At 38.5% G+C, this 27,124-nt stretch overlaps 1 protein-coding gene across 1 annotated transcript in view; it reads right to left on the bottom strand.

Moving 5' to 3' along the window:
* LOC131190683 (atrial natriuretic peptide receptor 2-like) overlaps window positions 1-27,124 on the bottom strand; it is an 85,038-nt gene that overhangs the window by 31,637 nt on the left and 26,277 nt on the right. The window contains exons 9-18 of the mRNA XM_058168042.1: window positions 24,376-24,523; window positions 23,548-23,634; window positions 21,364-21,507; window positions 18,129-18,250; window positions 16,571-16,700; window positions 12,415-12,463; window positions 11,082-11,183; window positions 8,538-8,657; window positions 5,746-5,839; window positions 4,465-4,552 (exon numbers count right to left, since the gene is read on the bottom strand). Of these exons, the coding sequence (XP_058024025.1) occupies window positions 4,465-4,552; window positions 5,746-5,839; window positions 8,538-8,657; window positions 11,082-11,183; window positions 12,415-12,463; window positions 16,571-16,700; window positions 18,129-18,250; window positions 21,364-21,507; window positions 23,548-23,634; window positions 24,376-24,523 (1,084 nt within the window). The remainder of the gene's footprint in view (window positions 1-4,464; window positions 4,553-5,745; window positions 5,840-8,537; window positions 8,658-11,081; window positions 11,184-12,414; window positions 12,464-16,570; window positions 16,701-18,128; window positions 18,251-21,363; window positions 21,508-23,547; window positions 23,635-24,375; window positions 24,524-27,124) is intronic.

Genomic DNA, 27,124 nt, shown 5'->3' with positions numbered 1-27,124 from the left:
GTCTGTTACAGCTGGGTGGTGTGGGGGGAGATGCGCGAGCTATTCTGGGACGACGCTCTTTTGTTTGCGGTTGCACTATAGCGCCAGTTATTTTCATTTATGTAATGTGAACTAAACTTATGCGCGGGTGATACAAATAGTATATTTTCAGAAATTTAAATTGTCACAGGGAATTTTATGAAAACCTAATGAAAATGTTTTTAAATAATGCTATGAATTTTTTTTAAAAAGCCAATTAAATTAAAAAAAAGGAGAGTGCTTCAGTATCGGACAAAACCCCTACCACCCACCATGAAAGCTGGAACGCCCACTAGTGGGCGGTAGGGACCAGGTTGACTACCACTGGTCTAGAGACAGTCATTTATCTAAAATGGTATAGATTTTCCTGCTTGAGCAGGGAGCTGGACTAGAAGATCTCCAAAGTCCCTTCCAGGTCTGATCCTATGCTATGCTATGCTATGCTACATTATGTTATGCTATGCTACCCTACCCTACCCTACCCTACTCTACTCTACTCTATTCTATCTTAGTGTTGATTTCCTGGTGATTTTCTAGATTAGTCCCTGCCGTATTCTTGGTAAAATCAGCACTAATGATGTTATTTAGTTAGGATAATGTCTGCAAGAAAACAAGCAATCTCAGAGAGCACCAAGGACCTCTAGGCAACATTTCAGAAGTAGTTTGCCATTGCCTGCTTCATAGGGCTGAGAGGCTGGTGCAAGGAACCCAGCTAGCTTCACGCCTAAGCTAAGACTAGAAATCTCAGTCTCCCAGTTTCTAACCTCCTCAACCACTATATCAAACTGCCTCTCACCGCCACTGCTGAATACTCTGTAATAATTGGTTGCCATTTTTCAGGCAAATTAAATTGTAAAGAAAAGCATGACCAGCATATACCAACTGTTAGGCCTTTAGTAGGTATTAATAATGTCAGGGCATCTGCAGGAAGAGAAAGTATAAAGGATTATGGAATTAAATTTAAGAAATATTATATCCAGTATATGTACTCAGTGTATGTACTTTTGGAGGCTGTTGTTGTTTCAAAGCACTTTTGTAGCAGAAAATAAGAAACAGATTATTTCTGGGTTGTGCTTTAGTGTTTCTCAGAAGCCTCAATCTCTTTCTTAATAACTTCTAACATTATTACTTTGGACTGTAGTTTGAAGAAGGGCATGTAAGTCAGAAGCCTGCTGGATTGCAGCAGCATGTAACATAAATAAAATAAAATACCGCTCTTCCATTGAAAAAAACCATCATTTTTTAATTTTTGTTATTTTATAAATTCACTTAGTCTTACGGACTCTTAGTCTGCAAAATGACATTTCTACAGAGATATGCTAATATACACTATAAAGACTTAATTAGTTGATGAAAGGCAGATAAATTAAATGAAATTTTAATTGGTGGACAATTTCATTCCCCAGTAAGTAACAGTCTAGTCAATTGAGACTTTTAGCATTTCTGCCATTGCAATTGCTTTGTCGCTACCCAGGGACACATGTGTTCAGATTTCATCAGCACCAATTATGTGCACTGTATGAATATTCATTTGTACTCCATACATGTAATTCTGCTTCTACTCTTAATGAGTATATATAGAATTCGAAAACTCATGGGGGCAAGCCTGTATCATTATCTAATTTTATTTCTGGTTAGTCTAATTAAACTGAGTTCTGCTATATAGGCAAAGTTAATTCCTGAAATCCATTCTTGGCCTATCAGACTTTGCTTTGGCTTTACTTTTGATTTCCCAGGTATAGTATCGCACTAGTTCTGCCTACTCTAAGCAGTTACACCGAGAAGATCAATAGTTTTGAGTTTTGGTTTCATTACTCAAATGTTGCTTGAGTTAATTCCATCCATATTAATTTAAATTAATATTTAAATTAGCATTTTTTAAAATTAGCAGTTGAGAATTGAAATTAAAATGAGAAGATGCATGTGATTTTAAAGCCATACTTTGCATAGCACAATTAGGTTTAAACTATATTGTCCTAATCCTATAATGTAGCTGCTGAGATTCCAGCAGGTCCCCTAATGTCATAGGATGTTGTGAATGTTCCATTTTTTTAAGGACAAAAAAGCCAAAGAGTGGGGTAAAGGGGAGGCTGTGCTGAATCATTTAAATTTAATTTACAAGAAGATTAGATAACCTCTTATCTATATATTAGGTTTACATCTGTTGGGTATATAAATCTCTCAGAGTTGTTTTCCCAGTTAGGTATAAATCATGCCCATCTGCAGACAAGCAGATGTAAGCATAAATCAGCAGACATTAATCTGCAGAATTTTAATGGACTTGCTTGCTGAACACAGAGATCTACAAGTCAGGCCAGTTTTAAAAACAGAGGTTTCTCTCAACAAGAAAAGGAGGGAAGATCAAATAACCATTACATAAAACACCATGCAGATTATTTCTCTATAATAATTAGAACAACTTTCTTTCTTTCTGCTATCTCATTCCAACATCAATAGCTTTAGGATCATACAATTAAAATAGCAAAGAGAAGAGTTGCTAGAGAATACCCATATCCACCCTCATTCGTTCTATTCAGCCTGTTACTAATCAGTCCCATCAAACTACTGTGTACTTTTAATACACAGCTAATGAGCATTTTTCCTCTTTTTCAAAACACAATCAAGAAAAACAGGGTGGTTTAACTCTTTGGATTGCCCACAATAAGGTTTCTAGGATTCCTTCAGTAGTGGGTTGCTCCCGGTTCAGAACGGTTCTATAGAACCAGTAATAAAACTGGCGGGAGGCTCCGCCCACTGATCCAAACGTCATCAAAACTCTTCTGCGCATGTGCAGAAGAGCGCGCGGGCACAATGCAAACTGGTAGTAAAGGTAAGTAGAACCCACCCCTGGATTCCATGATAACTTGATAGTGTTCAATGAGAGAGGGGAGGACAGGGAGGGGAGAGGGAGATGAAGATGTGAATGTGATCCATTTTCTCACTAGAGTTTTGCCTCTTGATGAGGAGTTCTGGGGTTGTTTGTTTTTTTAAACTAAGAGGTTTCATGGCCTGAAAAAAAAATGTGCATACGCCAGGCATGAAGGATTTCTTTGGAGTAATGAGACTGGTGCCAGCTAGTCAGCTCTTTCTCGGAGTTCGGAGGGTTTGAAGGTGCCTTGTGGGAGCCTATGGGATATCCAAACCAACATATCCTACATATGTACATACTGCATTATACTCGGGGTGAAATCCAGCAGGTTCTGACAGGTTCTGGAGAACCAGTAGTGGAAATTCTGAGCAGTTTGGAGAACAAGTAGCAGAAATTCTGAGCAGTTTGGAGAACCGGTAGCAGAATTTTGAGCAGTTTGGGGAATCGGAAAATACCACCTCTGGCTGGCCCCAAAGTGGGGTGGAAATGGAGATTTTTCAGTATCCTTCCCCTGGAGTGGGGTGGGAACGGAGATTTTGCAATATCCTTCCCCTGCCATGCCCACCAGGTCACGTTTACCAAGTCACACCATGCCCACCAGGTCACGCCCACAGAACTGGAAGTTTTAAAAAAATGGATTTCACCACTGATTGCACCCCTCACCCAAAGGATCTTACCCTACTTTTATCTTTCAAAGTCCAATGTGGAATGACTATGCGGATCATAGCATAGATAAATAACATGCACACAACAACTGCTTCTTTTAATATAGATAATTAAGTATACTCAAGATGGTAGAAGAATATTTTACTCATTATAAGGACAAAAAATAGGTGTGTTCCAATTTGTGTTTTTTTTTAAAAAAAAAGATAGGCATTCTGTTCTTGTATAATAGTGTTATGTCTGTGCCCCCCAAGCCAGGCCTCCTGCCAGAAAGTGACTTGGAAAGTGAGGGGGAAGGGCCATCAGGACTTGCCTCGGGAGCACTGGCTTCCCTGGCTCAGCTCCAGGAGCCAGAGGCAGGCCAGGTGGAAGAGATAACGAGGCCTCTGTCCCCTGACTCTTTCCCCCCCAGGCCACGCCTCCAGACCCAGCTGATGGCAATCAGGCCTGGCTGGATCCTAGGTTTCATAGGCAGGAGAGGCGGGAACAACAGAAGCAGGGGTGGGGCAGGCCTAGGAAGTGCTGAGTCATGGAGCCACACCCCACAGGATATAAAAGCAGCAAGGGCTGCTGTGCCTCTTCGTAGCAGGCAAATTAACTGCTTAAACTAAGAGCTGTTTGTTCCTGGGTGATTCATCGGCATCGTGGGAGATAACAGAGACACTTGGCAGATGCTCGCTAGTTTGCTGCCAGAGCTGATAATGCTGGCTAATTAAGCCATCACTCGGATGGAGGCGAGGGGGGACAGAACAAATAGCTTTTCTAAAGTTCAGCATAGTATGCAGTGCTGTAACTATAATGCCAATTGTGAGTAGATGTAAATGTATGCCTATAATGTAATTTACAGAACCTCTCATTTCGAAATTATGCACACACTCCAATTAACTAGCAATCTAAAAGCAATTCTTACTTACCTGAAAAATATGGTGGAATTTGCATAACTTTGGGCCTGTGATGGTTTCCCCTGCCTTAAATCATCTGCAACCTGTTTTGGCAACATACCTGTTTTATATAATTAATGCAGTTACTACTGCTATCATAACATGGCAATTGAAACGTAGAAATAAGTTCACAGTGGGAAGTCTATAGCTGAAATATGCAACTATCTCATTACAGCAAATAAATTACATTTCAATTTACATCAAGAACCTTGAACTAGTTCCTTTATTTAAGCATTATCAAATGGATATGAACTTGGTTTTTCATTTCGCAGATTTCTAGCTATTAAAAAAACCAAAACATCCTAAAATGTGCATACTCCATTTTATTTATTTTTACGACCTGTCTCCAGGATTAAAAACTTACTTATGTATAGTATTTCTCTTTGTTTCTAAGTAACTATAGCATACTTCGCTTTCCATTCATGTCTGCTGGGTGTCGGGCTTTTGGCAGCTGACTCAATTCAAAATAATTCTTTCCATGCAGAGTTTTCTTTGCAAGATTTATTTATTGAGATGAAAGGGGGAAGAGTTACAAAAATGTCAGCAACTGAAAATTTCCAGTTGAGAACACCAGCGCTTAGGGCAGAGACATTCTTACTTTTGGCTTCTTTTTGTGAACTGGTGAGAATATATTTCTTTTCATAGATAATGGAGGAACCATTAGATGGTTATTACAAATATTTCTTCTGAAACATTTTTCCAACTATGAACCAATCATTATGCTGGGGTTTATTGAACATTAATCATTAGTGAGCAATAATGATTGGTTTATATAGTGGGATCTCCAGGATACTTTGAAAACAATATATTGAAGCATTAGAGTTTTTGATGTTTTCCATACAGGCTGAATTCACAACATATTTACCAATTTAACTGAAGTAATTGTACACCTTTTAAGCAATGCAAGTAGCAAAAACGAAGTGAAAATAAATGGCAAGGAACTCTTCCTGGTACATAATTTTGGTGAATCTGAATGAAGATGCTCAAAGAACAAACAAATTTAAGAACGTTTCCAATGGAAGCTTAATAATGCATTTACCTATCCTTATTTGTCAGCTTTCAACACGTCAACTTTCATTTTTTTTTCCATGTCTTTTCCCTACTTTTACTAACTCACCCTATCTTATGAAATTGTAAAAAGGGGAAGTCAAAATACTTGAATCAGTGAGGAAATCAAAAACCTGTTTTAACAGCATATACGTTAGTCACTATTTCTCAAAATAAATTGTATTCCTGTTGATGCTGATCACTTACTATACAGCAAACGGTCTGTCTTCTGTTTTTCATATGTTAAATCCTGTGTTCTTTCCGCTACTAACACTTCCAGGTGCTTGCTGTATTTCTCCATCTAGCCAAAATAAAAATGCATTCAGCTCAAGCAACTGCGGAGCATATTCAGTGAGAAATAATCAGCAATCTATTCACTGAATTTGCTTCACATTGCCAACAGACTCCTGAGAAAATTTTGCACAGCTTTGCCCACGCATCTTCTGCAACAAAACAGAGGTGTGCGTCTGAAATCATTTCGATGCCACATGGCAATGATTAAAATGCTTAAAGGGGGCCCACTTATACAGGCAGTCAAGAAATAGTGCTTCAAAGAATACTTAAGCCTTGGCATCCAGCACTAGAGCACTGCACACCAGAACAACTAGACAGAGGAACACCATCACTCTGCTAAGCAAATATTTCCCTCAACACTGTCAAGCTAGTTACTAAGTCTGCATTACTATTAATCATTTGTTAAGGGCTCTATGAGAACACAAAAAGGCAACTTGAAACGTAACTTCATAACACACTCACTTTCTAGAATAGAACAGAACAGAACAGAATAGAATTCTTTATTGGCCAAGTGTGATTGGACACACAAGGAATTTGTCTTGGTGCATATGCTCTCAGTGTACATAAAAGAAAAGATATATTCGTCAAGAATCATAAGGTACAATACTTAATGATAGTCATAAGGAAACAGTCAACATAAATTTTAAGGATACCAGCAACAAGGTTACAGTCACACAGTCATAAGTGGGAGGAGATGGGTGATAGGAACAATGAGATGATTTGACATTTTATAGTATTGGAAACATTGTGGAGAAGAAGGAGAAAATGAACAACTTCCTCCTCACTTTAGCCATTATCATTTTTTAGCACTGGGCAGCTGCTTTGAACAAATAAAATGTCTTGTTGGGCTACAAAAATTTGGATGACCATTAGGAAGCTGAAAAGAACTCAGGAAACTCTCTTTGGCGCCATCTACAGGTCACCAGATTTGTTGCAGCTTGGATCTGATAGCCCTAGTCTTTTTTTTCTCTTGTAGCTCATTCTTAGAAGGAGCTTCCCAAACTCTATCCTTTCCCCACAAATGTGATACAGTCCTGCAAGAAAGCCAAATATGCTACTTCTGATGCAGTCCTTTTCTTGGACAACAGCCTCTAGGGAATCAGGCTTTTTTATTTAGTTATAAATGTCTCTGAAAATAAAATCTTATTCTCTAGAAATTACGAAAGATGGATAATAGAAGGCAATGACTGAGCAATGGGATCCATCAAGAATATCAACAGCTTAAAATGGATACTTAAATACTTAGCATAATGTAAGCAGAAAGTAGTATCACTCTTTACAAAACAAAATGCTTACTGATTTATAGATTGTGACAATTATAGCTGTGATTATTTATTATTTTGTTAAATTTAGCAATTTAACAAAACAATCTAACTCTAAATTATAATGGATTGTAAGAATAACCTTGAGGAGGAAGAGAATGAGCCACAACCAAGAGTTAGATAAAAGAAATTTCATTCCAAAACAAAAGTGTAATTTGAAAAAAGCATCTTAGACTTGACTTGCTAGATCAGGGGTCTCCAACCTTGGCAACTTTAAGACTTGTGAACTTCAACTCCCAGAATTCCTTAGCCAGCCATGCTAGGGAATTATGGGTCTTGAAGTCCACAAGTCTTAGAGTTGCCAAGTTTGGAGACCCTTGCTCTAAGTGAAGAGAGGAAAGAGGGAATGACTATGTCACATAAGCCTATTGAGGTGTGCCTGTCACTCTCTCTGCCTCCATGAGCTGGACAAGCTGAAGTTTCTCAGTGGTATTTAAGAGTAGTTTCTTGTAGAGTGTGCTGAAGTAATGAGATAACTAAGGCATGAATGATTGACCCAAGGTCATCCTAGTTTAGGAAAAATGCAATTGGCACCCCAATTAAAACCAAAGGCCCTCCTGGTCACAGCCACCATCTGCTCCTCAAGTAGGACCCGAGTCCAGGACTAACAGATTGCATACTACTTTTTAATGGGGAAATCAAACATTGCTCAAATGATCCTAAATGATATTCATAAGAGCAGTATTTTATTTATAACTTTAGTATGCATGATAACTGCATATTCCTCACTACATATTAGCCATAGTAGGAAGACCAGACCAGGAAATTAAGTCTACCGGAAGGTTAATTTTATTGGCGAATATAATATAAAAACAAAATTTTCCAAGTCTGCTTGTGCTGTGTCTCGTCCTCCTATTCCTTACAGTTCAATGTATTAGGGAGGTGTCTGCCTCAGCTTCTTTCAAAAAGTTATCCTGTAGTTTTGGACTTAAAAAATGCTCCAGTCTATTTTGCCTATGTAATGGTTCTTGCATATCTCCATCAAGTAATCTGAAGTGATGGCAATAGGGGAAAGGCAGTAAGAGAACTGAGAAAACAGAATGAATAGGAATGACAGATCTCAATTGGGCTTACTTCCAGATGCGGAGTCCAGCTAGTATGAGAGAACTGTTAAAGTGGCATAGATGACATTTTGTTGGAAAATATCAATATGTTGGTAAAAGTTTGAGCGCATGCTTCTTGTTATTGCCTTTTGGTGCATAATATTGGTTATCTCAATATTAGCAACGTTTAGCTGAATATGATAGCAATAACACATCTGGAAAGGACCATTTTAGGAAAGGTCACTTTAGAGCATTGTAATGACGTTCAAATGTATTGAAGGGTTGGAGACTTGGAAGAAAGAAAATCTAATATAATTGCAGTAATAACCATGATTCTTACCAAAGTCATCATCATGTCAACTGGACTAACTTTATTTGGGTTCATCTTACATATCAATTTCTTGACTTGCTCAAAAGTAAGTCTTTGTGATGGATTGCCTTTTCTACATTTTCTGATGAGCTGTCAAAAAATGAAAAAATATAGTATAGTAATTCAGTCATTCCAGTTCAAGATACCTGCCTCTTGATCTTTTCTTTCTAGCTATCATTCATCAGATGTCATTCAATTAAGAATGTTGACAAATCGCAGTTTAATTCAACTTCAGATATAATCTGTGTGCAATTCAGGCATACTTTCCCTCAGTTTTAAACACTTCCTGGATTCTTAACCTGCTTATAGCTTCCTATACATAAAGCTGAATTTATCTCTCTCTTTTTATAAGAAAAATGTTATGCAGCCCAATCAATCAACTCTGAGTTGCTAACGATCAAATTATAAAACAAATTATAAAGAAAAGCGAACCCTCACAAATCTGAATAACAATAACTGAAATATCTAAACCCCATCTACTTAAATCAAATACCCACTGAGATAGGAGAGTCTTCATAGCTAAAGCCAAGAGTCCAGCTTTAGATCTCTTCAAACAAACTAGACATCTGAAAATAAATTGGAACTTCCATTTAGCTCATCAAGGTGATTTTCCCTCCCACTTAAATAAAATTTGGACAAATCGGGATTGTGATTAGATTGCAGAGAGGGGAGGGGGATTTAACCTTTCTCCTAGCAACAGACTCCTCAAAATCTTTTATGAGTCCTGGATTTGACGCTACGACTGGCCAATGCTAGGAGGATATGTGAAGACCAATAGTGGTGGTTGGCTTTAACCTCTTCCCTGGACAATCCATTTTGATTGGTTGCATCAAAATTATTGTTCATTGAATACAGACACCTTAAATTAAATTAAAGTTGCCAAGGTTGGAGACCCCTGCTCCAAAGCATACTTTTTGGAAACACATTCAAGCCACTGCACAGTCCTCTTATATACACAAGTCGCACGGGTGTCCGTGATTGGTGGGCTAATTATAAAATATGCATGATCGTACAACAACCCTGACCTGCATACTGGCATCAGGCAGGGGAAATTCGAATGTAAAAGAATGGGATTCGCATCATAGCATCATAATTCTCCACCCAGAGTCAAGTGCTGAGATGACCGGCCATAAAAATTGAACAAATAAATTCAAATGCTGCAATTATTTTGACAAACACTCCCTTTGATGGGAATGCCTATGCTTGGTCTTGTTTCCCATTCCTTTTTATATATCACAGAATTCACTTGAATTATTTTAAACTTCAGTTTTGAAAACGAGACAAATCAGAAATAAACCAGATTGTATGTTATTGCTAATGTTATAGTATGTATTGAAAATAGTCTGAGAATTTGGGTTACTTTCTTCAGCACAATCTAATCAGGAATTAGCCTATGGTTACATTAGTAAATTATTTTCGGGCAAGAAATAACCCTATACAAATGCCTATTTTTTAATTCATTTGGCTTTTCAAATAGCATCTTCTAATATGAATGAAAATAAGACTTTTGACTACTGTTTTTGCTAGCTACTCTGAGTGAAATGAATGAGGTGACAAGGAACTTCTGCTACTATCTTTTTAAAAATACTTAATATTCTCAGTTATTGAATGCTTTGAAAATTGGAGAAATGATTCTGGGAACAAAATATTTAACTCTTCCATGCTATTTCTTTGATCTATATAGTGTATATATCTTTGTATGTGTGTGTGTGTGTGTCCACAAACACACATATGCACATGCACACATTATAGGAGATACTCTTAATTCTTTTGGGGAAAAAAATACATTCTGTAGATACATTACTGTATGGCTGAAATATCAGAGCAGTTGCTTCTAGGGTAATTAAACAAGAAAAAAAGAATGAAATTAAAGCATGGCACAGTGATTCTTCAATGATGAGCAAACATTTTATTTCTTTTTTTTTAAAATAGATCCATCCTACAGACATATTTTTTGGCTCGCTGACAGCTATCTTTTAAATGGAGAAGCCAAAGCTCCGTAATTATTAAATATGATTGCAGGACTGACAGATTATACCCAACAGAAGTCTTAAACCTCCAAGGACTGCAAATTAACTGCATCATTTGCTGCCTTCTGTTTCTGTGAGACAAGCTGAAATATCAGTTTGTGACAATAATACAATTTTTTTTTAAAAAAAAGTATTAATGCCAATCACTGTTCCATGGCATTTAAATGAGAAATTGCAAGGGCAACATTCGTTGGTTTGTGTTTTTAATAAAACTAAAACATTTCATTTCTTCAAAAGGAAATATGCACTGGAACCATTAAAGTTGCCAGTTTTTATAGATTAAACCGTGTGCTTCGTTTTGTGCTTAACAGCAACTTGTCTTGCAGATACTGTTAAAAATACGGAGGAGTATCGATATCATGAAATAATAATACTCATACTAAGGCATAAATAGCAGGCCCACACAGTGATTTTTAGGGATATAAATTACAAAGATACAGTAATTTACTCATAACAAAAAAGATTCCAAATGTTTTAAATTTACCTCTATATATTCTGTGGTACATGGACAAGCATTTTCAGATTTTTCAGATATTAGTTCTGCCAAAGGGAGGCACAAGGAATATTTTTCTGAGTGTGTATCATCCTTCTGCAAAACACAAACAGTGCTGGTGTTTTTTCACACATAGCTATACACATATAGAAATAGAGAGATTGGGAACATAAGACTATTGCAGTCTGTGTTGTGCTGTGGTGGCACAGTGGTTAGAATGCAGTACTGCAGGCTAACTCTGCTCACGTTGTCAAGAGCTTGATTCCCTCAATCCTGAACAGCTCAAGGTTGACTCAGCCTTCCATCCTTCCAAGGTCTAAACGACCAAATTATTGGCGGCAATATGCTGACTCTGTAAACCGCTTAGAGAGGGCTGTAAAGCACAGTGTGGTACATAAGTCTACACTGTGGTATATAAGTCTAAGTGCTATTGCTACTAGATGTTATGTGGGTCAGGCCTCACTTTTGGGAACTGAATTCTTCGGCCATCATTCTTTGCACAGTGAATTTAGCTTTATGGTCCAGCTTGTCAAAGTTTATAGAAAGGTAGATGTATGGACTCACAAACTGGGTTTGTTATAGTTGTTATTGCAGCTCTAGACTGGAAATGATATAGCCTTTTTAAGAGGCGGACTTTGCACATTTGAACTATTATTGTACATTTCAGCCAATTATGTAAACATTCTATAGGAAGGTCCCTTGCCCATCACTGGTGATCCCAGATGAAATTACAAATTGGGGCAATTTGTATTAATGAGTCATGGTGGCGCAGTGGTTAGAGTGCAGTACTGCAGGCTACTTCTGCTGACTGCTGGCTGCAGTTCGGCAGTTCGATTCTCACCAGCTCAAGGTTGACTCAGCCTTCCATCCTTCTGAGGTCGATAAAATGAGAACCCAAATTGTTGAGGGCAATATGCTGACTCGGTAAACCACTTAGAGAGGGCTGTAAAGCACTGTGAAGCGGTATATAAGTCTAAGTGCTATTGCTAGCGCTATTGCATAACTAGAAATCTTCTTAAATAATAAAGGATTTTGCTCTAATTTCTTTGGTTTATGTTTACTTCCTGAGTTGTATAAAAAGCTTTCTGGGAATCCACTTTTTCTTTAAATGCAGTCCATTAGTTTCATGCAGAACGGTGAGTTGTATTCATGTGGAATGAATTACCTCCTCAGTTTATACTGAACTGCCACAGCTAAAGAGAATGCAGGTATCCGAAATCCAGTGGATATACACATTTACCCCAAAGACCAGCAGTACTTTCAAGGACACCAGTACCAGCAAGATTAACTTTAATGAAGAACCATATTTTATGGCATTTCTTACCAGTGATGGATCAGTTCTTGTTGCAATTTCTAAAAGAATGATAGCGTAGCTGTAAGATTGAAGCCAAAACATTATAAGATAAGCAGAAGTCATTAAAAAATTGAAAAAATTCAAACAGACTCCAGTCTAGCTCAGACTAATCACAACCAAGTCCTCTGAAAACAATAAAACTTGAGCTTCCTTGTTTTCCAAGAGACAGTGCCATACAAATAAGATGAGCTGAATGCAGTTGCCTTGTCTCTACAATAGATCTCATTAATGAAGCCTCTTCATCACAACGGACTGCTGCTTTGTCTCCTTTAAATATTTAGTCATCTTCCCTCACATAATCATTTCAGCCTTAGTAACTATAAACATATTGCAAATTTTTATGGCATGTAACTAAATACACCAATATTCTTTCATAGGATCAATGTAGGAAGTTGTGCAGAATAGATTAGAAATAGACCACGAGTCTGTAGTATCTCCGGTTAGCCAGCAGGAAAATTCAAGTTCTCTGCATAATTTTTCTTTATAGATATACCTAAATGCATTTAAGTTTTGTGCACTACTAAAAAAAGGACCAAATAATGCAGGCTTCAGTAAATTAATAATCACATCCAGATGTCTAAATGAGTATTTAAAACATGCCAGAGACTCCTACAAACTGTATTCTTTTCAGATAAGGATCAGATCTGGATATGGAATGGAAATGGCACTAGTGGGCTGTCTTTTGAATGAAGTCTAGCGTTGGTGGGATGGTGGCTGTGTATCTATCCTTGCTTTACTTGACCTCTCAGTAGCTTTTGATATCATCAGCCATGGTATCTTTCTAAATTGACTCACAGGATTGGGGGTGGGGGCCACTGTGTTGTGCTAGCTTTCCTCTTTTCTTCGAGGTTGATTCCAATCAGTGGCGATTGGGGAGAAGAGATTCCACACCCAACCCTACTCTGTGGGGTGCTGCAGGGATTTGTATTCTCCGCTCTTCCATTTAACATTTACATGAGATCACTGGATAAGCTCATACATCATCATGGGATGAGGGTCAGTATGCTGATAACACCCAATTGTACATCTCTGCCTCTGGAGAATTAAGCAATGCTGAGGACATCTTTTCCTATATCTGAACGTTGTGAAGATCTGGGTGGGAAACAACAGGCTTCAACAGGCAAGACTTAAAGGCTTTGGGTTTTGAGGCCCTCTGATCCTAGGACTATACTATCTTTGCTACTGAATGGGGTTGCATTGCCCCAAACAGACCTTGTGTACAAGGTGGGGGTCCTCCTGGACTCATGACTCCTCCTTGATGAGGTGGCAGTTGTGACTAGAAGAACCTTTGCTGCAATTTCATATTGTGTACCCATTCTTAGATCAAGGAGATCTATTCACAGTCACTCAGGTCCTGATCACCACCTGGTTGGAGTACTGCAATGAGTTCCTCATGGAGCTGCAAGCAGTTATGTGAGTCTCTTGCAGAACATGCTTCTTAAGCTGCACTGCTCACCAGTTTATTTTCATGTTCAATTTCAATGTGCTGGTGTTGACCTCTAAAGTTCTTCATGGTATGGGACCAGGTAATTTGAGAGACTGCCTCACCCCAGTTTCACCTGCTCATCCCACCAGATGCAGCATAGAGGGTATGCTCAGGTTTCATTATCTAGGGAGCTACATTTAGTGGGCCCTTCATGGTAGGCCTTCTCTGCAGTGGCACCCACATTATGGAATTTTCTCCCCACTGAAATGAGGTTGGTTTCATGTCTTCTGAGCTTCCCAACATCCTCAAGGTCAGGTGATGGGCGAGTTAATAAGCTGGCTCCATTATTGTTAACATTCTTTCATCTACTTTTTACTTTAGCTTATTTTATAGCTTTTGATGATTTAGTTAATAATTATGATTTTTGGCTATTTATTGTTTTAACTTGTAAGCCACCCAGTGATATTATTTTTGTGTAAATTTGATAAAAAAATAAAGATACAGAGTACAGAAGGGACATCATCCAAAAACACAAATACGTTTTCTTGTGTTTAAGCATATCATAAGTTATCTTCTCTAAACTAAACTGTTCATAGCATCTGCTATTATAAGGAATTATTGATGTCAGGTAGCTGGGAAAAAGTATCCCTAGACTATAGCATTGCACTCTTGATATTTGAAAATGTTATGTGTTCCACTCAGTGTTGCAGGTATTCAAAAACTAAACCACCTGTCTAGAAGTGTATCCTCATCTGTGCCGCTGTCTCTCAATCTCAGCAGCTTTAAGGCAGTGGTGAAATTCAATTTTTTTTTACTACTGGTTCTATGGGTGTGGCTTGGTGGGCGTGGCTTGGTGGGCATGACAGGGGACGGTTACTGCAAAATCTCCATTCCCACCCCGCTCCTGGGGGAAGGATATTGCAAAATCTCCATTCCCACCCCACTCTGGGGCCAGCCAGAGGTGGTATTTGCCAGTTCTCCAAACATACCTAAAATTTCTGCTGCCGATTGTCCAGAACCTGCAGAAATGCACCCCTGCTTTAAGATCTTAAAACTGCACAGATGTTAATATTGCTGAGGTCTTAAAGCTGCTGAAGTGGAGAACCAATGATCTACGGTATTAAAAGTGTAGCCTACTACAGTAAGCACTTCATTCCCTCTATTCTAGAATCTGACTGTATGCTTACTAATTTTTTTAAAATTTTCCATATTCACTGAATCAGTTAAAAACACACATAAATGGTACGTATACATCCAAATTCTCTAAAAGATTTACCTTGCAGCAAGTAGAGGCTGTATCTGCTTCTTTTAGGAATTCACTGAAACATAGTTTGACCAAGAGTTCCTAAACATTTGCGTACAACATACCTGGTTAAGCACTCCTTGCGCTCCGTAGAGGGAATAATTTCACAATCATTTCCTTCATGGTAATCAGGATTATTCCCTCTGGCAAACATACTTCCACAGCTGCCCTGCTGATTCATCATCTCGGTTATAAAATGGGATCAGGCAAGGCTTAGACACTGTGGAGCCTTATTTGCAGTATATCGGGTCTTAAGAAATTCACCAGCATCTTCAAACATTTAGCAAATGCGTGAGGTGACTAACAGCTTAGATGGAGCTCAGAATGTTTGAGAATGGCTTATTGATTGGTCAGCTAATGAAATGGTAAAGGTAATTTTACGATTATTCTTCCACACTAAAACATTCTAAAAATATTGACAATCTGACTTTCAGAGCTCTGCACTCCTCTGCAAAAATCACCCGATATTTGTGGAAGGCGATACAAATAGTAGCACAGCAGCAAAATGAGCGCATTTCCTTTGCATATTTCATGCATTGTTTGCAACTGAAGGGGTCTTTAGTTTCCTAAAACATCACATATGGTATATTCAGTATATTATACATTGAAAAGAAAGGAAAAAACCCCTAAAGATAATATTTTGAACTTCTTACCTATCTACAAAACAAGTAGCCACTACAGAAATGTAAAATTGTGTATGTGATGTGGTCTGCCAGCAGCCTGTGGAGATGGCAGCGGAGTCGGACAGTGAGGAGGCTGGGGAGGACAATGGGCCAGTCCTGGAGTCAGGGAAAGGCCCAGATGAGGGCTCTGCATCGGAGACAGAGATGGGGCCAGGGCCATCTAGGAGTGATGCGCGGATTCTGGAGCCTCCAGAGGCGGAAAACAGAGAGGCAAAGGAACAGGAGGAGCCTGTTCCTAGTGCACGCATGCCAAGAGCTGCCAGAAGGCAAGAGCAGCTAAAGCAAAAAGGATGACTCAGGAGTAACGCCAGGAGATGTTTAGCCCCTCCCAGAAGGCTTAAAAGAGCAGCAATGGCTCTTGAGATCTTTGTAGGAAAGCAACATTGCTACATTTTATTTCTTGTCAGCATCTCTTGCTTCTGAACTTTGTGGGGTTTTGCTAAGAAAAGCCTTTGGCAGGGTGCCAAAGAAGACAAAGGTTGATGATAAAGCCGAAGGACTGTTTATGGAGAATTTGTTTTGGAATAAATTGGGACTAAGCTGAGAATGAAGTAATTCTCAGGTGTTCTAATAAAATATGTTTGTTTAAGACTGATTGTATCTGGTAATTACTTGGGCCTAGGTCACAACAGTATGTTCATTCAATAAAAAGAATAAAGCAATCCATATTTATAGATACTGGAAGGTAATCATAAGTGAATTTATTGCCCTCACCTATATACATCTGCAGCAGGGGTTGGTTCAAAGTTTGGCATGGAGTGAGCTTCAGGAGCCAAATATACTTGATGAGCAACACTGGAATTCATCTCCGAATCCTCTTTTCTGTAGGATTGTAAACCATAGTCTGCCACAAAGAAATGGAACAAAGAGATTATCTTTCCCTTGAGGTTTGGTAATCTATTTTAATCTGAAACCATCTAAACATGCAAATCAGTGCATTTCCAATTTTAGAATACACATGAATTTCTCTGCAAATTTCTCAGCACTATGAAGCGGTACATAAGTCTAAGTGACCCGATCAGGGGTGGGTTCTACTTACCTTTACTACCGTTTCGCATCATGCCCGTGTGCTTCTGTGCATGCGCAGATCACTTCTGAAGATGTTCGGGTCAATGAGTAGAGCCTCCTGCTGGTTTTACTACCAGTTCTATAGAACTGGTCCAAATTGGGGGCAACCAACCACTGGACCTGGTGGCCTAGAGGTGGAGCGCTTGGCTCCCAATTAGGAGATTGAGAGTTCAATCCTAGGTAGAGGCAGATGTAGATGTATTGCTTGGGCAGGGGGGTGGACTAGATGACTAGATGACTTGTAAGGTCCCTTCCAACTCTGTTAATCTGTTTGCAGGGGTGAAATCCAGCAGGTTCTGACAGATTCTAGAGAACCGGTAGTGGAAATTTTGAGCAGTTCAGAGAACTGGTAGCGAACATTTTGAGTAGTTTGGAGAACCGGCAAATACTACCTCTGGCTGGCCCCAGAGTGGGCTGGGAATGGATATTTTGCAATATCCTTCCCCCATGAGTGGGGAAGGAATGGGGATCGTGCAGTATCCTCCCCCTGGAGTGGGGTGGGAATGGAGGTTTCACAATATCTTTCCCCTGCCTTGTCCACCAAGCCACGCCCACCAAGCCACACCACGCCCACCAAGCCACGCCCACAGAATCGGTAGTAAAAAAATTTGGATTTCACCACTGAGCTATTGCTATTGCTATTCCCAATAACCACAGCAGTATGAAGAGCCAAGGAGTAGATCATCTTTTCGTAATTCCTCTCTGAACAAGGAGAGGACTTGAGAACACCCACAAGCGCTCCAGAGAGTTGCTCCTCAAAGAGCTTATTTGTTGCATTTGGAGAGAAGATGATACATTACTAAAATGGTTTATACCTGTTGCAACAGTCCAACAGTCAGTTTTAAAATATTTTTTCTTACTTTACTATATTCTTACTTTCTTTTCTATTTTTCTTTCAGTATTTTTACCTTTCCTACACCTTCATTTTTCATTGTATTTTTTTAGTTTGTATTAGTTTTTATTGCAGCAATTGTAATTTTAGTAAAACTGCTTAAAAATCCTTTTTTCAAACAATGTTAATCCCACAATTACCAAGTAGACTCCATGATCAAGTGAAGTTTTGAATCTAAGTCTCTCTAGTCATCAAAATTCCTCTCTGGAAACCCTACGACTGTCATTTGATGTAAAATTGTTTGTCCTGTAGTATCTAATTTAGTCTCCTAATACTTAACTAAAGGTACTTTTCATCTTCTTCTCTTCTTACCTGAAATCTTACAGACCCAGCGATCATCGATAACACAGTTCCTGGATTTTAGCTGTCCATGATAAATTCGATGATGGTGAAGATATGCCATTCCTTGGGCAATATCAGTGGCAAAAGAAAGTCTAAACAGAGGATGCAGCAATAGTTAGCATTAATATACATTAAAGGAGAAGGAGAGGAGGTAGAGGAGAAGGAGATAATAAGATTTAAAAGAACTCAATAGAACAAACGGGAAAGTGTTTGATGATATTTGATTTACACCCTACAATATCCTCTCCTATACTAGCAATAATGAGCCATAAGGGAAACATTCATTCATATTGTTCATTACACACACACACACACACACACATACACACACACACAAACACATCTTCTCTTTCTAATGATAGCATTTTACAGAACCACTATATTGCCCCCAACAATCTGGGTCCTCATTTTACCAACCTCAAAAGGATGGAAGGTTGAGTCAACCTTGAACCCATCAGGATACCCATCTCTTGGCTGTGAGCAAATTTAGCTTGCAAAACTGCATTCTAACCACTATGCCACGACAACTCGTATGTCACACCCAATTATTCCAGCATAAAAAAGTAACTTGAAAGACATTATAATGCGAGGAGAAGGATGACAGGAAGAAAATATGTCCCCATATCCAAAACCATTTATGCTAAGTTCGAATCCTCCCTTTTCTTGGACTGTAGATTTTATTCTAGACTGACATAAGTGTTCATCTATCTGGAGATAAACCTGCAGGCTATTGCATTTTCTTAAATATAGTAACCTTAGCTAAATTTGATCATTTTGTATATAAAAAGTTAAGTAATTTTTGAGTGGGGAATAATTATCTCCATACTTCATTAAGGTAACTAAAAAAGTCAATACTGTGGTTGCATGAAAAGGAATGAGTTTCTGGAATGTGCATGTATGGCAATTCTATAGACATTTGCTTAATGATAACCTTGTGCCCATTTTCTCCAACATTTGTTTGTTTGTGTTCCACCTTTATTATTTTATTATTTTTACAAATAATTCAAGGCAATGAATATATCCAACAAACATTCCTCCTCTTACTTTCTTCACCAAAACAACCCTGTGAGGTGATTTTGGGCTGGTGCCTTAACCACTACTCTAAACTGAACATTCCCATAGACAGAGTAGTATGGGGTTGGAACCTAATGAATAAAATGCCTAGCATGAAATCACAGTGTTCAATGCTATATAATATTTCTAAAAAATGCAACTCATGGTATTATTATTGTATTATTTAGCATGATACAAGCTAGGTATGAAGTCTGATATCTGTCAGCAAAGATAGCTTTCTGTATCTTTTTAGAGATTTGGTAGCCCTACAAAATCAAAGATGTATAAAGAGGTAAAAATGTTTTATGAATGTCTAAAATAGAGTGCTTAGATTCTGAGTAAAATCTTGGCCATTGTGCAACCTTATTTTAGACCAGCTAAGGTGAAAACAAATGTCTTGGGTTTCTAGATAATACACTGTAGTTCTAAAGAAACAGTTAAAGAAAACTGGGTATGAGGTCAGAACAAGAAGTTATTTTTATAAGAGCAAGCTTTCCTAACCTGATTTTCGTGTGGAAGTAATTTGCAGTCCAATGCATGTAGTAGAAAACCAGATTAAATAAGACTGTACTAGACATGACTGAGAGCTAATAATGAAATATTTATCTTCTGAATTGGTTGCTTAGAATCTTAGGTATTAGTGTTTTCTAACTTAGGCAACAGCCAGTTTTGACAATAACATGCCATGATGTGAGTGCTTCAAAATGATATTGAAATATCTATAAATTAGGATGCAATTTTTCAATGCATTCTTTTTAAAAAGCTGTATTTTATTCAGAAATCAACAAGTCACAGCCTAAATTCGTAACCATTTTATATAGATTAATGTTTCTCATTATTTCGATATACTCAAATTCAGGCATCTGCCCCCAAACAATGCAATGTAACTCGAGAAAAGCAGCTATTTGAGGGTACGACACAAAAGGTTTCCAACAAAACAATTCCTTTTGAGCTGGACTGCATTTCACATTCATAGTAATAAAAGATTAGAAAATTTGTCCTTGTTACTTTATTCAAGAGCTGAAGACAAGAAATCAGGGGTGAAATCCAGCAGATTCTGATAGGTTCTGGAGAACTGGTAGTGGAAATTTTGAGCAGTTTGGAGAATCAGTAGAGGAAATTTTGAGTAGTTCAGAGAACCAGCAAATACCACCTCTGGCCAAGCCCCAGAGTGGGGTGGGAATGGAGATTTTGCAATATCCTTCCCCCAGGAGTGGGGTGGGGATGGAGATTTCACAGTATCCTTCCCCTGCCACACCCATCAAGCCACTCCACACCCACCAAGCCACACCCACAGAACTGGTAGTAAAAGAATCTGGATTTCACCACTGCAAGAAATGACATAGCCTGATATTCTTCTTGGGTGTGGATGATGAAATTAGAAATGATCAGAGGTAGTTTTTTCCCCTCACATTTTTTAGCATTTCTTATACAGCACACAGTTAACTAATTAAAGTAGGTTTAAGTTAAGAGGCATCTTAAACTCACTGGCTACTGTTCTCCTTACAACTAGGTTTATATAATTCAGTGTCTAGAGTCTTACTTAATAGATATATGCAAATATAAAAAATTGAAAAAACTTTTCATCCATAATCTATGATCATGCATAGTAAGTTCTGTCAGGGAATCAGTAGAATTAATTTTCATTACATGTTTAAGTCCTAATATTTTTCAATACAATTGGAAGATATAAATTCATTTTTCCCTCACCCACCCACCCACCTTGCTTGGACAAGCTACTGTGTCTTCAAACTCAGAGCACAATCCTATCTGCATGAAAAGCTTGATCTTTGTCAGTCAAACTTTCCTTCAGAGCAGGATTAGAGTAAGTTTCTGGTTTAGCTATGATGGATGTAACAAATTAACAATGTGTTCTCACATAGCAGACCAAACCAATATGTAATACTCATGGTTTTAGGTTTCTAAGTAATGCAGTTAATAGTAATAATACACAGAATATAATATTCTAAAGCCCAGTTGCAATCTTACCATCCCCAAGATCCCATCAGTATTTGAGTACATATTTATGTTCAATCTATTATTTATTCTTAAAGGTAACACTAAGTTTGCACTGTGCTGTTATTTTATTTATCTAATGAAGTTTCAGTCTAATAAAAATACAGTATTCTATCTGCTATGTTGATTCTCTTACCTGAAGCCCCAGTTTAAAGGAATGTTTTCGTTAAGCAGCACATCATTCAAACTTCCTTTAGGGCAATATTCTGTTATTATGGCAATATTTGGTACCTCAATGCAGCCTCCAATAAATTTGCAAATGTTTGGATGATCTAATTGTCTGTAGAGGGGGGAAAAACCCCAAACTCAGCATACTTATCAGAATTATCAGTTAGAGAATATCCACATTGTGTTATGTTGCTCCTGAGAAATGCATTTTCATTACAATATATTGGGAGTTGGGATCAAATCCCAGAATTCACTTGAACATTAATTACTGAAGTAGGGAATTGTAGATTATTTGGGTTGACTAACTGGTCCAAGTTGCTGGGACTGGAGGTAAATCTAATGTAGCCTTTCCCAGCTTTTATTGGGACTTTGAAGATTGGGTATTCTGAATGTTGCTATGCTGCTTCCGGATAGTGGAGTATTCAAAAACCAAAACTCAAAACCAGCAGAGTGGATATCATTTACAAAATGTCCGGTAGATAAAAACATGGTCAAGATCCAATCCAGAGTTCAGTTCTGGAAAAACCTGCTATTAGCAGAATATTCAGAGCATCAATGCATTCAGTTCTGTCGGAAATTATGTACTCTTTCTATTCACAGAAAGCACAGAGTGTGCTACATACCTGAAAAAGGCATATCTGCTTCACAAGGTTGCAGACAAGAGGTACACTTACAACTCCTTGACACATCTGTTTGGAATTGAACCCAAAACATCGCACAGCCTTATTTGGCAGGCACTTCACGCAATGGAAAGTAAAGCCCACCAAACATACTCAGAGCTGGCTGGAGGAACAAAAACTCTCTCCAGGTGGAAAAGGGAGTATGGCAATGTCATTTGCAATATATCTGCTCGTGTTTTGAAAACGCTTTAGGCCTCAGACCTCAAGAAAGCACCTCTCTGCAATAAAATAAGCAGCTTTTCTTTTTTTAAGGCTTCCAAAGAAATCTGGAAGAAAATGTGGCACTGCCTGGAAAGTTATATTAAGTTAAAAACATCTGTCTCTTAAAGGGGTTCAATCTCCTTTTTTTTTCCTCCTGCGATTTCACAGGGAATCTGCTGCTTTAATGAATAGCAGAGATGTTGCGCTTGTGGAACATTTTACTTAATCATTTTGGAAGCACGCATAGGCATAATACCCAGTACATCTGGTGGATGCTTGGCTGGAGAAAGCTGATAAAATCTATTTGATTAGAAGAGGCATCAGATCATGTAAGCCACAGAATGAGGGAATCTGAGGAGAAGTGAAGGTCCAGTGAATTTAGAGTAAGAAAACCCAATTTTATTTTATTTTCCTGCCTTCATTCCTGATAGGGAATCCTTTACTGCCCACATAAATATTTAGTTCTTGGGAAATATTTTTGGCTTTTTATTAAAGTTTATTTATTTATTTAAGAAAATGTATATGGCTGCCCAACTCACTCCAGGCAGCTTACAAAGATAAAGCTATTATAACATAAAATACAAATAGAAACAAAAATTGAGGAAGTTAAAGGAGAAGTGGAGAAAGAAGTAGGGGAAAAAAGTGGGGGGAGTAATGATTTTCTTCACTACAATTGAATATAAAAATAATTACAACTTCAGCCTTTTGCTTTATATTTTCAACTTTTTCAAGCCATTAGTATACAAAACCAAAGTCATTCTAATGAAAACCTAAAATTAGTTTCATTTTTTTTTTCAGTTTCAAGTACAAAATCCAGAAATGGTCTCCAAATGAAAACAAAATAGATAAATTCTTCTGTTGAATTAAAACAGTCAATTTTACCATCTCTGCCAACCCCATCGCCTTTACCATTCATTCTTCCATGATGGAAAGTTCTTGTGATTTTTTCCCCTTTTTTTTAGAATTCTAGAATCTACTTTATATTTTAAAGAAATCACATTTCTAGTTCTCTTGTTTAGGTGCAGAACTTTAGTTTATAATGCTAATATTTGAGTGGAGAGGGAATTTCTTTTAGAAAAAAGAAAAATTTCTCTGTGTCCTTTTTGAATTCTGACTGATGTAGAAAAATACCAGCTATGATCAGTTATTTAATAAATGAAATATACAGCACATTTCAAGCAAGAAGAAAATTAATGTAAAGTCACATGGGATGCTTATTACTTCATGCATCTCGACATACTGTATATAGAGAATATATGTGTATAGCTTACCTTACTTGCTTGACTTCTTTACGTATGGTCTTGGTAAGGGTAAATGTCTTTTTCATTATTTTTTTGATGGCAACTGTTCTGCCATCACTGAAAAAAATACAGAGATGCTTGTCTTAACTGCCAACAATCATAAAATTCAAGTACATTGAAATCACTTTGATTTTCTTCTTCATTCTATGAAACAAGCTAGGTTTAAAAGTAATAGCTAACTATTGGTTATACAGTAAGTTTCACCCATGGGGCTATTCTACATTAAATCTCTTCATATCTCAACTATGACTTGAGGGATACTCAAGATGAATATAATGTTAGGCTAGATTTACACAATAAGATTTTATCCCCTCCCCTTCTGCAGTCTTCCATGTGTCCTCAGAATCTAAATCCTCAAGGCTGAGGAAATATAACCAGTGTTCAAAAGCATTGCTCATCAATTTCGGTACAGAGAAATGGGGGAAGGAAGGCAACAGACAACAAATGATCTTATCATGCTTATTGTGTGTGTGCATCTGCATACACGTGTTAGGAATAGCACCAGTAGTGGGTTTCAATTTAGTTTGCTACCAGTTCACTCGCACATGCGTACTCGCACGTGAGTGCTTCTGCGCAGAAGCGTCCGGGCGGGTGGGTGGAGCCTCTTGCCACCACCGCTACCGGTTCTCCCAATCCGGAGCGAACTGGTAGCAACCCACCACTGAGTAGCGTCCAAGAAAAAGAACTGATGAACATGCTTTCAGGTGTAAACAAATGAAAAAGATCTTCTTTGAGGGAACATAGCATTTTGACTAATGAAAGCTCCAAAAATCACATGAATGATTGAAAAATTCTTACTAGATTCCAGAGGGTGAGAAGTACTTCATCTTGGAAGCATTGGCAGGTGCTGTAGAGGAGCTCAACCCCGTGAGACAGCTGGTGTTGGAGATGCTGGGTGCACGTGGGATACTCAAGGTACTGCCCATGGCAGTTCTTGGAAAATGGACTAAGGAGGGGGAAAAAGAAATTCAGTAGTTTATAGACCCATTGGCATGAATACTCACAAATTACTATAATGTGCTATCCATATCCCTGCACATACATAAATTTGTTGTATTGGTAATCTGCCAAGTATTCTACAGGTTGTCCTTGACTGACAGCCATTCATTTAGTGACCATTTGAACTTACAAGATCACTGAAGAAAGTGACTTAAAACCAGTCCTCACACTTAGGACCATTTACAGCAGCCCTGCAGGCATGGGAGCAAAATTTTGTCTCACGCCAATCACCTTGTATTTATGATCATCATTTACAACTTTCCCAGCCAGCTTTCAACAAGCAAAGTCAACGGGGGAAGCCATATCACTTAAGAATCACAGGATTCACTTAACAACTGCAGTGATTTGCTTTAACAACAGTGGCAAAAAAAGTTGCAAAATTGGGTGTGACTTACTTAACAACAGAAATTCTGGTCCCAATTGTGGTCGTAAGTCAAGGAGTACATGTATTTGAAGTAGACTGCAGTGCATTAATAAAAGGGCCATCCATAGGCCATTCCATTTTTGAAATGGAACTTTGGTGCAGGTTTTCAACAAATCTTAATACCCCTCCCCCATCTTTTTAGTATATAGCTCTCTTCTTGGTTATTTCTCTTATAGTTGCACGTTTATATTTATTTTTCAATATTTCTTAGTGATTGAAAAAATAATCTATTTTGCTTACCATTCTTTTGCATGCCTAATTTATGCTTTTCAGTTTGGAATATTTATTAAATCCAGGCTAATTGCAACATTAATATTTATTGATCTTGCTAGCATTAGATAGAAGGCATTTATTAGCCAACTTTGCTTTGTACAGGGCCCGCATTCAAACAAATACTTGCTTCATCATAAGCCGATAAATCCACACTGAACTAATAAGACAGAAAATAAAGCAAGTGGTGCTGGTATATTATGATAATAGGACCTCTTTGATGAGACGGTCATATGGAAAAAAGATATACAGTGCTTAAAACTGATGTATCTTCTCTGTTACCTTATGGAGTCATGATGGTAGCTTACTCATATTTGGCTTAGTCATGCTCCATCTGCTAAAATTCCCCAAGCTGCACAACTTTGCAGAAAGAGGTGATCCTCCCAAGCCATCAAATGCACAAGAGACTCCGTTAAAGTGGGCACAATAGTTTGTTATAACAAAAATGTTACTTCAAATGATGTGACAAATTATTTCCTGATATAGCATGAAATATGACATTGACTGTTGTGTTGAATATATGAATCTAAGACACTGACTTTTCAGTACCTTGACTCCCTCTTTTTTGTGGCAACCCCATGAAATATTGGAACACTGCTATCATGTCACCCCCTAGTCCTTCTTTTCATTAAATTGCACATACCCAATTTCAACAGTCGTCTTTGCTGCTCTTCTCTGCATGCTTTCTAGAGTCTCAACATCCTTTTTGTTAAATTCGGGAAGTAACGAGGCTGGAGACCAGGGTAGTGACAACAGCTCTTTAATATATGGTGAACCCAGCAACCAGGCTGGGGAAAAACCTCTCCTTATATACAGTTCTACCGGCGGCTTTAACCAATCAGCAACGTGCTTGTTTCCCGCCAAAACCATTTAAAGATACATTACACTCCTTCCCCCCAGAAAACACTTTACCCATATTTACATGATATTTACATATTATTTTTCAACGTAATCACGCAAATAGACTGGGCGTCTCCTGACTCTTTCGGACCTGCGCAGTACATTCCCTGGGAGTGGGTCGAGCTGACCGGAGGGGCTGTTTGCTCCTCTCAGCTCTTTCTCTAGGCCATCCGGCCCTGGATTATTAGCAGAGTCGTCCCTGCTGTTTTCTACTGGAACCTGTGGGCGTCGCTGGACCTCCGGAATTTCAGCTAAGTCCTGCGAGTTCTCCGGGTTTGAGTCAGCTGTGGGATCAAACATTGGGTAGGCAGGGCCTGCTTTCTATTGATTCAGATTGTTCAGCTATGCGTTTTCGTATTTGGTCTATGTGGCGCCTCCATACTCGGCCGTCCCTTAATTCTACTAAGTATGATTTGGGACCTGTTCTGTTTAGGATTTGTCCTGCTATCCAGGTTGGGCCTTCACCATAGTTGTGTGCCCACACTCGGTCGCCTATGTCCATTTCTCTTGTTTTTCCTATTTCCCCCTTGTAACCCTCCGGCGTATAGTTTGGGTGTAGACGGTCTAGGGGGCACCTGAGCTTTCGGCCCATTAACAATTCGGCTGGGCTTTTGCCGGTTGTGACACAGGGGGTTCTGTGTTGGACTGCCAGGAAAATATCTATTTTTGTTTGCCAGTCGCCTGGCTTAAGTCTGGACAATGCCTCTTTAGCGCTCCGGATGGAACGCTCTGCAAGGCCATTCGTCGCAGGGTGGAAAGGCGCCGAGAGGGCATGTCGGATGCCCTCCTCTGCCAAGTATTCTTCAAATTGGGTTGCCGTGAATTGTGGACCGTTATCGGACACTAGCGTGTCGGGCAACCCATGGGTTACAAATAGGTGCCTTAGGACTGAGATCATGGCTTCGGCTGTCATGGATCTCATGAGAATGATTTCCAGCCATTTGAAATAGGCGT

This window comes from Ahaetulla prasina, chromosome 2, assembly GCF_028640845.1.
Source record: "Ahaetulla prasina isolate Xishuangbanna chromosome 2, ASM2864084v1, whole genome shotgun sequence".
In the NCBI taxonomy this organism is placed as follows: Eukaryota; Metazoa; Chordata; class Lepidosauria; order Squamata; family Colubridae; genus Ahaetulla; species Ahaetulla prasina.
The sequence above is the reverse complement of the archived record's forward strand: the minus strand, read 5'-3'. Positions and strand labels throughout refer to the sequence as shown.